The sequence below is a fragment of the Pelodiscus sinensis genome, chromosome 7 (genome assembly GCF_052426305.1).
Source record: "Pelodiscus sinensis isolate ZL-2025 chromosome 7, ASM5242630v1, whole genome shotgun sequence".
NCBI classification, from domain to species: Eukaryota; Metazoa; Chordata; order Testudines; family Trionychidae; genus Pelodiscus; species Pelodiscus sinensis.
Window position 1 is genome coordinate 13,233,014 of NC_143058.1, and position 15,509 is coordinate 13,248,522.

Sequence of the window (15,509 nt, forward strand, 5' to 3'; positions counted from 1 at the left end):
AGTGGGCACTGGACACTTTGTATTCTGTGTTGTAATTGAAATCAACATATTGAAAATGTAAAAAACATCCACAAATATTTTTAAAAATGGTATTTTATTATTAACAGTGCAATTAATTGTGTGATTAATTTTAATGGCTTAACAACCCTAATAAATAGTGATTAGCACTCTAACTATAAAAACAAAGCAAGCGAAAGAGCTTCTTGCTGTGTGACTGCTGATAAACTCAGTATTAACTGTTATAGGATCTACTTTGAAAAATGTTCCAATTTTACGTGCTGGTTCTGCTATAGTAGACCTCACAGACAGTTCAGGGGCTGATCTAGCACACACACTTAAAATCAATGGGGTTACTTACATGTTTATCAACAACTACATGTTTGCAGGGGCCTTATAGATCTGTTAAGTCCAATGCTTATAAAATTATGTTCTGTAACAATATACTTCTACTTAAAGCACTGCCAGATATAAAACTATATTTTATAAAACAATGACATTTCATCACATGTATTATGTATATAATTGACATTTTAAAATAACTGTGATGAAAACAAAAAAAAAACCATTTTCTTCCTTTTTTGCTCTAAATTTGAGAATCTTTAATTTATTGGGTTGTGGCTCCCCTTAAATGAAGAAAATCAGTTGTGCCAATGCAGTTTTGGCAAAATGTAATCCAAAAAATAATGGGGTAAAAATTAATTAGAACTATAGATTTTTCAAGTAGACAATTAATAAATGAAAAATAGTACTGAAAATATTTCAGTGTATTTACCTCCACACTTAAAAACTCAGCTGTTGGGCTGAAAACAAATCAAGACCAATATTCTGGGATTATACCAATCTTTCTGTTTTTCCTGACCTCCCTATTTTTATGAGCCAATAAAAGATTGATACAAAACTTCTCAATGATTTTCTTCAAACTTTTTCAATCCCACTTCATGTCAGGGCTTCTATGTGGCTCAATCTGAGTGTGTGCAGCTCAGTGGGGGATCCTGGTGAGGGAGGAATCTGGATGCTGCCCATCTGCCCAACTTCCATGTATCATGACATGCCCCCCCCTGCTCACCAACCCACTGTACTTAGCCCTGCTCGCACCACAGTACAGAGCTTCCTGCTCCCAGGAGAGATTTCTAGGATTGATCTGACACCCAGCTGCTCTATGCAGGGGAGTAGCACCTCTACAGCCATTGTCCACTTCCTCACCCAGAATTAACTAATGTCCGTTGGTGACCAGGGCACCCCCAGACACACACACCAGCTCCACCATAACTTCTTTCTCTCCTGGCTCTCTGGACAGACTCTAAAGGGGAGGGATAAGCACTGGTGCAGCTTCTCTCTTTAGTTCTCAAAAAAAAACCATTTTTCTGCAGAAAGCAAAGAGAATCTGGAATGGGAAGGGGGGATATTTCTGCAGGGGCGCAGCAGCACAGAATATATACAAAGACACTTGAATTTTAAGAATGCTCTTTACCAGCAGCATATTTTATTAAATTTATGGATGAAAACTTTTTAAATTTTCAAAACAGTCATTTTAGATTTTCTTTTAAACTCTTCTCAATGCACAAGGCACACAATAATGCTCAGACTCAGAGAAAGGTACAACTATTATTAGATAAACATAGTGCAATGATTTATAACTTGCCTACAAAACTACTGACTCATAATTTTTAAAAAATAGTTGGAAAGAGAACTGCCTGGAAAGATAAAGAAGCACTTGGAAAAGGGGAAAGCGATCAGGAATAGTCAACATGGATTCACCAAGAGCAAGTCAGGTCTGATACCTTGTCATAGAAGACAGTCAGGTTAACTGGCACTGTGGACATGGGGAAGGCAGTGGACTGATATACTTTTACTTTAACAAGGATTTTGATGGCGTCTTCCACAGTATTCTTGCCAGGGAGTTATGGAAGTATGGATTGGATAAATGGATATTAAGGTGGACAGAAAGCTGGCTAGATTATCAGGCTCATCGGGTAGCAATCAATGACTTGATGTCTGGTTAACAGTCGGTATCAAGCAGAGTGCCCCAAGAGTTCGTTCTAGGGCTGTTTTTCAACATCATTATTAATGACCTGGATGAAGGGATGGACTGCACTCTCAGCAAGTTTGCAAATGACACTAAGCTAGATAGAGGCAGATACGTTGAAGGGTAGAGATAGAGTCCAGAGTGAGCTAGACAAATTGGGAGGATTGGGCTGAAAGAAATCTGATGAGCTTCAACAAGGACAAGTGCACAGTTCTGCACTTGGGACGGAAGAATCCCAAGCACTACTATAGGCTGGGGACCGACTGGCTAAGCAGCAGTTCAGCAGAAAAAGACCTGGGGATTACAGTGGATGAGAAGCTGGATATGAATCAACAGTGTGCCCCTTGTAGCCAAAAGGCTAATGGCATATTGGGATGCATTAGGAGGGGCACTGCCATCAGATCTAGAGAAGTGATTCCCCTTTATTCGGCATTCGTGAGACTACATCTGGAGTACTGCATCCAATTCTGGGCCCCTCCCTACAGAAAGGATGTGGACGCATTGGAGAAAGTCCTGCAGATGGCAACAAAAATGATTAGGGGACTGGAATACATGACTTAGTGGAAAGGATGAGGTATTTGGGCTTCTCTACATAAGAGAAGAGTGAGGGAGGATTTGATAACAGCCTTTAACTACCTGAAAGGATGTTCTGAAGAGGATGGAGAGAGGCTGTTCTCAGTAGTGACAGATGGCAGAACGAGAAGCAACTGTCTCAAGTTGCAGTGGGGGAGATATAGGTTGGAAAGTCAAAAACTCAAAACGTAATAGTAAAATGTTTTTAAGTACTGTACATCAGAAGCAGGAAGCCTGATAAACAACCAGTGGGGTCCTTGGATAATCGAGATGCTAAAGAAGCACTCAAAGATTATAAAGTCATCACAGAGAAACTAAATGAATTCTTTGCTTTAGTCTTCATGGATGAGGATATTGGGGAGATTCCCAAACCCGAGCCATTCTTTTTAGGTGACAAATCTGAGGAACTGTTCCAGATTGAGGTGTCAATAGATGAGGTTTTGAAACAAACTGACAAACTTAACAGTAACAAGTCACCAGGACCAGATGGCATTCACCTAAAAGTTTTGAAAGAACTCAAATGTGAAATTGCAGAACTATTAACTGTGGGTTGTAACTTATCCTTTAAATCAGCTTCTGTATCTAATGATTGGAAGATAGCTAATGTGACATCAATATTTAAAAAGAGCTCTAGAGGTGATCCTGGTAATTACAGACTGGTCAGTACCAGGCAAATTAGTTGAAACAATAGTAAAGAATAAAATTGTCAAATATATAGAAGAACATAATTTGTTGGGAGAAAGTCAACATGGTTTCTTTAAAGGGAAATCATGCCTTACTAATTTACTAGAGTTCTTTGAAGGGGTCAACAAACATGTGGACAAGGGAGATCTAGTGAACATAGTGTTCTTAGATTTCCAAAAAGCCTTTGACAAGGCCCCTCACCAAAGGCTCTCAAGTAAAGTAAGTTGTCATGGATAAAAGGGAAAGTCCTTTCATGGACTGATAACTGGTTAAAAGACAGGAAACAGAGTAGGAATAAACGGTAAGTTTTCAGAGTAGAAAAAGGTAACTAGTGGGATCGGCCAAAGGTCTGTCCTGGGACACATCCTATTCAATTTATTTATAAGTGATCTAGAGAAAGGGGTACACAGTGAGGTGGCAAAATTTGCAGATGATACCAAACTGTTCAAGATAGTTACAACTAAAGCAGACTGAGGAGCTTCAAAAAGATCTCACCAAACTAAGTGATTGGGCAACAAAATGGCAAATGAAATTCAATGTTGATAAATGTAAAGTAATGCACATTGGAAAAAATAATCCCAACTATATATACACACAATATGATGGGGACTAATTTAGCTACAACTACTCAAGAGAGAGAGAGATCTTGGAGTCAGTGTGGATAGTTCTCTGAAAACATCCACTCAGTGTTCAGTGGCAATCAAAAAAAGCAAACAGAATGTTAGGAACCATTAAAAAGGGATAGAAAATAAGACAGAAAATATTTTATTGCCTCCATATTAAAAACCATGGTATGCCCAAATATTGAATACTACATACAGATGTGGTGTCCTCGTCTCAAAAAAGATATATTGGCATTGGAAAAGATTCGGAAAAGGGCAACAAAAATGATTAGGGGTTTGGAATGGGTGCCATGTGAAGAGAGATTAAAAAGACTTGGACTTTTCATCTTAGAAAGGAGAAGACTCTGGGGGTATATAAAATCATGACTGGTGTGGAAAAGGTGAACATGGAAAAGTTATTTACTTATTCCCACAATATAAGAACTAGGGGTCATCACATGAAATTAATAGGTAGCAGATTTAAAACAAACAAAAGGAAGTTTTTCTTCATGCAGCGCACAGTGAACCCGTGGAACTCCTTGCCAGAGGATGTTTTGAAGACTAGGACTTTAACAGGGTTCAGAAAAGAGCTAGATAGATTTATGGAGGTGAGGTCCATCAATGGCTATTAACCAGGCTGGGTAGGAATGGTGTCCCTAGCCAGTTTCTCTGGAGGTGGGTGACACGGGAGTGATCATGTGAGATTACCTGTTGTGATCCCTCTTTCAGTGGCCAATACCAGATTCCCCAGTCAGCAGACAGGATAATGGGCTAGATGGACTTTTGGTCTGACCCACTATGACCATTCTTATGTTCTATGTTGATATTAGGAAAAACTATTTTACTAGGAGGGTGGTGAAGCACTGGAATGGGTTACCTAGGGAAGTAGTGGAGTCTCCATCCCTAGAGGTTTTTATGTCCCTGCTTGACAAAGCCCTTGCTTGGATGATTTAGTAAGGGTTGAGCCTGCTTTGGGCTAGAGGTTGGACTTGATGACCTCCTGAGGTCTCTTCCAATCCTAAGATTCTATACCAAAGGTTCACGTTGCTAAAACAAGCTCAAAGAAACACTATCAATACCTTATATCAGTGGCTTCCAACCTTTTTTATACAGCAGACCGGCAAACCCATTCATAAACTATTGGCGGACAAGGAACATTTTATTTTTAGCAAATAATGATTATGCAAATATGTAAATAAAATAATACCTGTCTGCCAACCCCCTCACCCCATCCTGTCACTGCACATCCCTCTGCCTCCAACCCCAAAACTCCCTGAACCTGTCTAGCCAACCTTGGTACTCTGTCTCTGGATTATTAAACTTGCCATCATCTGATATTCCCTATATCCCACTAACCTCATTACCTCACAAGTCTGCGTTGCCAAGCCTGTCACCCAGTGCCCACTATCTCCCACTTCCCAACACCCCCTGCTGCCAACTTTCTTTCGTCGGCCACCTCTGTCTTGCCTAGAGCCTATCCTGCATCCACAGGAACTACCAGAGTTGGCATGCTGTGTCCCAGTGACCCTGACTTAAATTGACAACTTCCCATTTCCCTGGATCCTGCCCCACTACCCCGGTGTCCCTTGCTCCACAAACTCCATGAATACCTGTTGTGCCAAACTCTGATCCTACCCCACTGACCCTGCAACTGCCTGTTCCACAAGCTCTGAGGCCTTGACCCTGCTCAGATGCCCTCAGATCTGCTGTCCCGTGAGACAGAATCATGAGCTCTACCACACCTGGCCCCATAATCTGTGACCCACTACAACCCACCCTTCTTGCCCTTTGACCTCTAATCCCTGCCCTCCCTCAGCCCCAGCCCTCCCCCCTTTAACTCCTAGCCCAAACTCTGCCCCTTGCTCCCCAGTACCTAATACCCTTTGACCCCCAACCCAATGCCCTTTGCCCATTTAACCTCTGATCCCTACAGCCCATGCCAATACTCTCTTTCCCCATGACCCCACCACACCCCCACCCAACCCTCAGAGCCAGGCTACATTCTCTAGGGAGTGTGGTCATTATTGCCATGGGGGCAGGGGAATCAGCCACTGGCAGTGCACCCCTTCCCTTCTCCTTTACGCCCACTCCCTCCCCAAGTACATCTCACACCCCCATGGGTAGAGGCTGGGTGGAGGGGGAGCACGCTAGCTTACTTGGGTGGGAGGGGGGCGGGGAGCACCTCCTGCTCTGCCTCCTCCTGCTGCCATCTCAGCCCCAGCACCACTGCAAGGCAAAAGCAGCTGCCAGAGCTGAAGCTGGCTGCTGTGCAGTGCATCAGGGGGCCAGGGTGAGCCCTGGCCCCCAGAGCCACTGCGAACAGCGGGCTTCAGCTGGCAGCCACTGTGGCCCCGCAGCCAACAGTTTGTGGCCTGGCACCATTCCAAGAACCAGCGGTTGGGAACCAGTTTTCTCTGGACTCTGGAAAGCTCCAAACTTGCACATTTAGGCTACATGTACACTGCAGAGCTATTTCAGGATACTGGAAGTATCCTGAAATAGCTATTCAGTGTCTTTAAAGCAGCCCTTTATTTTTAAATAGCTATTAGTACAACAGGTGTACTACTCTGGCATCCCTGTAACCCTCGTTCCACAAGAGTTAAGGGACATTTCGGAATAGCGCTTTATTTCAAAATGTGGCACTGTGAAATTACCTTGAAATAAGCTACGCAATATTGCATAGCTTATTTCAAAGTAAGGGTGAAGTGTATGCGCACCCTTACTGTGAAAACAAGCAACTTCAGACATAACTACTTCAAATTCTAAAGAAATCCAAGTCATAGCAAATCTACAGGTCCTTTTCAAGCTTGGTTTCTTCAAAATTAGGGTCTTACCTTTGCTGGTGACCGCTGTTTTCTTTTCTTTTTTTTCTGCAAATCTACTGGCTCTCGTATTTGTTTTTTGTCTCTCTTCTGTTCAGATGCATCAGTAAAGGTAATTTCCTGCTTTACACTGATCTGTTAAGATACCAAGTGCCAGTTTCAGGGGAGGTCCTAATTATCAAAAAGCAATTTCTCATTTTCAAATGACAAACTGCTGAAAAAAAGGCTAAGATTTTTGCAGAGGGTATTGTCCCATGGTTTCATTCTTTTACAACATTTACAAAAGGGAGCAATCAATATATTAAATGCAGAAAGGACATAATTCTATTCATATTTACAGTTTGCTGTACCCTCTCAACTCATCAACATAATTTAGGGTTTTTTTCTGACCTTTAAGTATATCTTTGTGATTCCTAATGCTTACCAAAATCTCTCAGATATGCATATAATCACTCTTTTTAAAAATACATGTATTTTTTTTTGCCAGTCATATTACCAATGGCAGGATTTAACAGAAACAGATTAATTTACTATATATTTGAGCTAAAAAAATTTAAAATACAGTTAATGAATTTTTCCCAGTAATATTTCTTGATCGAATGTCAACTTCATTAAAGATCATAGTGTTAAATATTCCTGATGTGTTTTCTAAACTATCAAACAATCTTTTATCTCCAGTTAAAGGGAAGCTCTCCGAATTTCCACAGTTTTTTTAACAAAGCTCTAGTTGAGAAAAACTATTATTTCTTTTTACACTTATATAACTCGTCTTTTTAAATCAACACTTCAATAAATACCCAAACCGAAGTATGCAATTTTACATAGTAATAATGTAATGTTACAAAACAATGCCTATTTTCAAATGTGTCTTCTCCTTATAGTGAATGGAAGACACTATTAAACACAAAGGAATACAACATATGGGCATCTACAAAGTGTCTCATGTTCAACCTGCAGCATGAATGCAAGCAATACCTGTCAAACGCTAAATTTCTATACGAGATATACTTTAAAAACATGTACAGAAATGCTTCAGGTTGCAAAATGAAAAAAAATGTCCAGACATGGACCAAATGTGCTATTCATAAAACAAATAAATCATGCAGGTTGGTCCTTCTAATACTATTACTTATCCTAGTTTATATTTGTTCTTTAATATTTATTATTTTGTGATTTTAAGTGTTTAATGTTAACCAGTCAATTCACATAGTAACAAAGCCAGTATAACTATCAATTTTTTTTTACAAATAGATGCTTATTATAAAAATGGAATACAACTGGGTGAAACTCACCTTGATGCACATAACCTACAAAAAGTTGCAATACACCCTTTAAACAGACTTAAGCTCATGAAGCTTAATTTAAATGAGATATAGGTTCTTGTAGACCCTCTGAAATGAATTTCACCCAATCATTAGCTAAAAACACTTTCATAAATAGCATCTTATTAATATATATTTTTATAATCAAAATGCAAACAGCTCATAATGTATTCCTAACAACTTTACCAAGCCATCCTTCCTAAATGAGTGTGCAGTATTTCATGAAGAAAATGCTTACAGGAACATTGACTGCATACTGTAATCCTTGAGGAAGTCTCTCTTGAGCCTCCATCTCTTCATCGTTTTTTACAGTCTCCTCATGGACCATGAGTTCATCATGTGAAATCATCTCTTGCTGGCGAAGCTCACTTTCTTGTAAGACTTCATTTGATGAAAGAATTTCTTGATGTGCCATAGTCCGGTCTTGAAGCACTGCCTCTTGCCGTTCCCCAGACACTGAAGATTGGTCAGATATTGCACCCATCCCTACCATAGCCCTGGATGACTGCATTTGGTCTATGCCACCACATTTAAGAAATAATCCTCCAAGTTTGTCTTCAATATTCATGCTTAAGTGCAATAGCCTACAAAGAGAAGTATAACAAGTGAATATTTACAAATGGGGAAGTTATTAAATTTCTTTCTTCAAACATTTTTTTAAAAAGTTTTACAAAATATAGTCCACAAAACATCTAAATATCTTTCCTGTAGGAACTGTCCAGGGCTTTCAATACTTCATCTTTCCTGGAATAAGCTAAAGAGGATTACTTACAAACAAACAAACAAACAAACAAACAAACAAACAAACAAACAAAACACACTCTCTCTCTCTCTCTCTCTCTCTTTCAAATAAGATGTAGTTTAGTATCTTTTTGCCAATATAATGGGTTAATAGTTATATGAATTAATAGCCAAAATGAACTTAAATATATTTCCTACCCTTAAAGGAAGCAAACTGCTTCAATTTTTTAAATTTTCTGCCTCTCTTCCCCATCCGCCCTCCCTCTTTAGTGCCTAATCCTTCTCCTGAAGTGGCCTCCTTTCACTGTGCTCTCTCTTCTCTACCGCCTCTCTTTATGTGCGCTGCTTCTCCTGTCACAACTGCCTCAGTCTGTCAGAACAGTTTTCTCTTCACAAAGGAAAGAAGGAAGAATGTTTAGGCTTTTCTTGCTGCTGCTGTTGCTGCATGTGAAGGAAGAGGAGTAATTAAACATACTTACAGATGGATGATCACCTCCACATCCACTCAGACACTAGAGTATGAGTCAGGGTGTATGGGTTTAGATACTTCCCCCACTAATAGTGCAAAACTTGGTAAGAAATAGGCAGTAGTTCAGCTTCCTCCATTCCACCTCAGTTAGGCCTGGTCTGAACTAGATGTGGCTAAGTTTGACCTAAACTCCCAAACAATGAATCCATACCACCAAGCCCATTCTGTCGACTTTAAGTCGATTTCAGTATCCTGCTTTCACAAGGAGTAATGCTAAATTTGACTTTGCATGTCAACTTTACTGCAGTACAGACACAGCACTGTGAAATTCGACGTTCTTGGCCCCCAGGTGGTATCCCACAGTGCCCACCTGTGACCACTCTGGCTAGGACTTTCAACTCTACTGCTCTCCAGGTGAACAGGAAAAGCCCCAGGAAAATATGAATCTCATTTCCTGTTTGGCCAGCATAGCAAACAGACCTCAGAGCAGGCCGCACACCTGACCAGCACATCTATGAGTTCCCAGGGTTGTAGACGAGCACCAGTAAGGAACATGCAGGAGATTCTAGATCTCATTGCTGTCAAAGAGGAATCTGTTCTCACGGAACTGCAAACCAGCAAAAGATACGCAGATATCTATGCCAAGATTGCAAAGGGCATGGAGGAGAAAGGATACTCCAGGAGTCTAGAAAAGATACATCTAGCAGTACTGAATGAAAATAAAGGAGTCATACCAAAAACAAAAGGAGTCAAATGGATTGTCAGGATCTTTGCTGAAAATATGCAGCTTCTATGAGCAGATGTATGTGATCCTTGGGGGGAACCGACCAGTTTCCCTAGCCAGTCGGTGGATTCCTCCCAAGACAATCTTCAGACAGTCTCATAGCAGCATGGAGGACATTGCGGATGAGAAAGAGTAGGAGGAGAATACTCAGTTAAGCAAGCAGAGCCACCAATGTCACCGAGAGCCAAGAACTTTTTAGAACTTCTAGGGGAGACAATCCCCTTCTAGGGTTACAAGGTGGTTAAAAAAAAAAAAATACCAGACGCACTTGATCTCAGATGGGGGGGGGGGGGGAGGGGAACCGGCCAGGAGGATGTGGGGGTGGGGGGGCAACTGGTGGGAAGGAGGGCTGGCTGGGGGGGGGGGGAGGGAGGTCAGGAGCAGCAGGGCTGGCTGGGGGAAATGGGAGGGGGTCGGGGGCAGCAGGCCAGGCCAGGGGAGATCAGGGGGCGACCGGCCGGCAGGAAGCAGGTCTGGCCGGGAGGGGATAAGGGGGAGTGGAGCTGGTCAGGAGAGATTGGGGGGAGGGGGAAAAGAACCAGCCAGCAGCAAGCAGTGTTGGCCAGGGGAGATGGAGGGGGGGGGGAAATCGGCTAACGGGAAGTGGGGCTGACCATGGGAGATCGGGGCGGGGACCAGCCAGTGGGAAGCGGGACTGGCCAGGGGAGAGAATTGGCTGGCAGGGTGCAGGACTGACCTGGGGTGCATGCAGATCCCAGGGCACTTCCCATCCCGCACACAGTCCTGGCGAAGCATGAGTGAGTCTGGCCCAGGGGATTCCATCCCGCCCCGGCCCCAGCCCCACCTCGCGTAGTTGCGTTGGCCTGGTTGGTAGACATGCTCATGCAGCGTGAGCGTCTACACCAGCCAGACAGTTCGCAACTACGTACTGATACTCCTAATAATAATAAAACTTACCTAATTAGAAAATACCGGACATTTTGTGTGTCCGGTATTTTCTTAATTTTTTCCTCAGACAGAACCCTCAAATACTGGTCTGTCTGGTTCAAAACCGGACACCTGGCAACCCTATCGCTTTCTCCCAGGATGTCTCACAGCCAGGCACTGGTCCCAGGGAGGATACTTCTGGTGAGTTTACATTTTTTATCTTGCTAAAAGTAGTTTAAAGCAATCAGGTGTGATTTGTGGTGGCCACTGTGCCCACACAGTGGGGGTCTGTAGAACAGGACCGTGGGGGAAGTTTATAGGCAAGCACACTGAATGCAGGCAGTCGGGGGCAAAGATGTCAATGTGCGTTCTATCTATCGTTTACTACAGTTAGGGAACCCCATTACAGCAAAGCCCTCCATTACAGGTATATCTAAACTACATCCCTTTTTCGATAAAGAGATGTAAATTAGACGTATTGAAATTGTAAATGAAGCTGGGATTTGAATTTCCCATGCTTCATTTACATAATGGCATCCGTGGCTTTTTTATTCCGAAAAGCGGATTTTTGGGGGAAAAAAACGCAGTCAAGATGGGGATCGTTCGACAGCAGCCATTATTTAAATGAAGCACAGGAAGTTCAAATCCCGGCTTCATTTACAATTTCAATACGTCTAATTTACATCCCTTTATCGAAAAAGGGATGTAGTTTAGATGTACCCTATATCCCCCGCATTTCCCATAGTCGCTATCCTCCACAGCACAAGGGTATTTGATTGCCTTGGCTAATTCAATCAGCAGTCTCCACTATAGATTTCCTCACTCAGAATTGATTCCCAACTTATACTGATCGGTAGCTTTTTTGCATTGCAAGCTTACACAGGGCAATTGCCATTCGCTTCTCCACTGTCAGAACAATTCTCATTCTTGTATTCTTGCACTTGAGGGCAGTGGAAATCAATTCGCAAACTTCCATTAAAGTGGCCTTATGCATTAGGAACTTTTCCAAGCACTGCTTATTGTCCCATGCCTGCATCACAGTATGATCCCACCAGTCTATATTTGTCCGACAGCATCAGAACCAGTGTTCCACTGTGAACAGAGGATCCAATGCTGATGTGCTTTGCAGAAGAGCATATTCATGGCCTCCCGAAATTCATCCTCGTTCCAGCAGACCCTGGATATATTCCAGCATTAGATGTACCACCGTTAATATCGACACAATGCAGGAAGTTTCTGGAGAATGTTGGGGATAACTTCATGGTATAAGTGCTGAAAGAACCGACATGGGGACATCCACAGCTTGAACTGCTGCTCACAAACAGGGAGGAACTAGTTGGGAGAGTAGAAGTGGGTGACAACCTGGGCAGCAGTGATCATAAGGATCCTGACAAAAGGACGAAAGGAGAGCAGCAAAATACACACCCTGGACTTCAGAAGAGAAGACTTTGACTCCCTCAGAGAACTGATGGGTAGGATCCCCTAGGATGCTAACATGAGGGGGGAGAGGGGCCAGGAGAGCTGGAAGTATTTTAAAGAAGCCTTAAAGGGACACACACCCCTCCCCAGACAGCTGCTTCTCTGTTTCTGCTGCCTGCTTGCCAGCCTCTTTGGCAAAGCAAAGTTTCAGCAGGGCCTGCTCTGTCTGCCCTGTGCTTTTTGGGGACAACACAGCTTTTTCCCTTTTGCTGTTTGCCATGGAGCCCGAGCTGCCCCTGCACAGGCGACAGCCCCACACGGTCATGCTGCAGTTCCTGCCTACTTGTTACTGCTGGATGCGGACACTGAACTCCTCCTCGTGTCCCTCTGCATGGCTGCAGCTGCTCCAGTCTGGCTGCCGCGCCCCACCATACCCAGGAGGTTCTGGAGGCTGGAGACCAGTTCGGAATGGTGGGATCGGCTGGTCATGGAGCAGTGGGACGACCAACAGTGGCTGCACGACTTTAGAATGCGCAAGGCCACCTTCCTTGAGCTCTGTGCCTGGTTCACACCTGCCCTCCAGAGACGTGACACCCATCTGCAGCCCGCCATCCCTGTCCCAAAGCCCTCTGGAAGTCGGCCACCCCAGACAGCTACCGGTCAGTGGCCAACCAGTTTGGGGTGGGGAAGTCCACCGTTGGGTCCATCCTGATGCAGGTAAGGAGCTCGCGGGCTGCAGTCCCTGCCCAGGCAGGGGGGAGGGGAAGAGAGGAAAGGGGAGGGAGTGCTGGATAAGGGGGACCCTCGGGGGGGGGGGGGCTGAGGACTGTAGGGGGTGGACTTGGGGTGGGGGGAAGGCCTGGCCCTAGTGGCTGGTGCAGTCCCACCCTCATACAGCCCTGCTGCTGGGGGGGAGGGGAGGGGAGGGGAAGGGGCACAGTCTCGTAGGGGATGGCTCCTGGGAGGTTGGGGGGGGGGGCGGCAGAGGGGAGGGTACCTCCCAAAGGCTCACACAACCCCTCTCTCATTCTCTGTTCCATGTGTTTTTTTGTCTCCTTCTTCAGGTCGTCCAGGCCATCAATTCCCTGCTACTGCGCAGAGTCATCCGTCTCCAAGACCTGGTTGCAACCATGGGCGGATTTGCTGCCCTGGGGTTCCCCAACTACGGGGGAGCCATCAACAGCACACATATCCCCATCCGGGCTCTGGAACATGAAGCGGCCCACTTCATAAACCGCAAGGGCTACTTCTCAGTAGTCCTGCAGGCCCTGGTGGACCACCGGGGCCACTTTACAAACATTTATGTAGGGTGGTCGGGCAGGGCACACGATGCCTGAGTTTTCCGGAATTCCAGACTGTGAGCCAAGCTGGAGGCGGGCACCTTTTTCCTACGCTGGGACTTTGCAGTGGGTGAGCACAAACATGCCAGTGTGCATAGTGGGGAATGTGGCATACCCACTCATGCCCTGGCTAATGGAGCCCTACACTGGCCACCTGGATCCCAGCAAGGACCTGTTCAATGCCTGCCTCAACCGAGCCTGGATGTAGGTGAAGTGCGCTTCAGTCATCTGAAGGGACTGTTCCGCTGCCTCCTCACCCACCTGGATGTCAGGGAGCGCAATATCCCTGAGGTGGTGGCAGCATGCTGCGTGCTCCACAATATTGTGGAGCTCAAGGGGGAGGCTTTCATCCCGGGGTGGGTGGCAGAGGCTGGTCACAAGGGCTGTGTGTTTCAGCAACCCCAGACAGCTGCCACCTGCCAGGCCCATCAGGCTGGGGTGTGCATCCGGGCGGCCCTAAAGGAGAGGTTCTCTGAAGTCCCCCAGTAATTGTCCCCAAGGCCTCCCCAACAGGGGCTTCTGCCTTTCCGCTCTCTCCCTTCCCCCTCTCCCCATCTCCCCTTGCCCGTTCCCTGACCTTCCAATAAACACGTCTGTTTCATTTAAAAACAAAAGGAGGTTTTTTTATTCAACATAAGAGAAGGGGGGCAGGAGGTATGTCTGAACTGGGAGAGGGTATCAGGACTGGGAGGATTAGTGGGGCTGCCTGCTCTGCCACCTCGGGTGCAGGGACGTGTTTGGGGTTGAGTGGGTCTGGGGACCAGAAAGGGTTGGACAGAAGAGGCATCTACAGCTGGGTCAGGGTTAGCAGGGGGGGCAGGAGGAAGGGCCATAGGCATCACTTGGGGAGGGGGATGGGCATTGGGAAGGGAGGGAGCAGAGGCATGGCATGGGGAGGGAAGAGAGGCATAGCAGGGTGGGCAGACGGATGGGCAATGGCCATGGGGGGGGGGCAGAACAATGGAAGGTAGGAGCAGCGGCATCAGGCGGGTGTTTCCCCATGCGAGACAGGACGTTACAGATGTTGTCACAACGCAACATCATCTCAGTCCACACATGCTCCTGCCACTCTAGGTCAGCACTGAGCCTGCGCGACAGAGTGTCGTGAATGTCGTGCATGACGCCGACGTGTTGCTGCATGAGGTCCTCTGCCATTCTGGCCCGTCTGTGGTTCCCCCGGATTCTGACAGGTGGCTGCAGTGGTGGTGGTGGCTGGGCCTTCCATCCCGGCTGTGGAGAACACAGAGAAGGGAGAGACCGTCAGTGCTCCCTGCACACACATTCCCTGAGGTCGTGCCCTCTTGTGAGAGTGGCGACTGCACCAGTCCGCGGCTCGCAGAAAGGAGATGTCCCGGTGCAAGGCCATGTTTGGCCTGCACAGCATACCGTGTCACCCGATGGGGCCAGAGGTCTGTGATGCCCTCTCCTTTCCCCCCAAACACACACACCACAGCCAGGCAGGCAAGGGAAGTGCGCGGCCACAGTGGGATCCCCTCATGGGCAGCAGAGGAGCCGCGAGAAGCCTGCCCTCCCTGGGGTCTGCACACACAGCTGCGGCTTGCTGGGCTATCAGTGGGAGCGGCTGCTGCCTTGCATGTGCAGGCATGTCTGTGTGCAGCACTCTGGGGTGTGTGGGGGGTTGTGCTTGCGCCCTAGTGCGCCCCATCTTCCCTAGGGACAGGACTTGTATGGCCATACATGAAGCTAGCAACAGGCTCCCAAGCATGTTGAGGGGCTGGCTGCTATGGCCGCGTGCCGCACCCTCCCGCTGCATGTGGATGCCCATGCTCAGACTGCGGCAGCATGTGCTGGCTTAGCAGCCCACGCGACACTGTGCCC

At 45.9% G+C, this 15,509-nt stretch overlaps 1 protein-coding gene across 2 annotated transcripts in view; it reads right to left on the bottom strand.

The window, feature by feature from the left end:
• ZNF148 (zinc finger protein 148) overlaps nt 1-15,509 on the bottom strand; it is a 64,043-nt gene that overhangs the window by 22,034 nt on the left and 26,500 nt on the right. For both annotated transcript variants that reach the window (XM_075933179.2, XM_075933178.2), the window contains 2 exons: nt 8,268-8,613; nt 6,720-6,842 (listed from right to left, as the gene is read on the bottom strand). In XM_075933179.2, coding sequence (XP_075789294.1) covers nt 6,720-6,842; nt 8,268-8,597 — 453 coding nt within the window. In that variant the 5' untranslated portion in view covers nt 8,598-8,613. The remainder of the gene's footprint in view (nt 1-6,719; nt 6,843-8,267; nt 8,614-15,509) is intronic.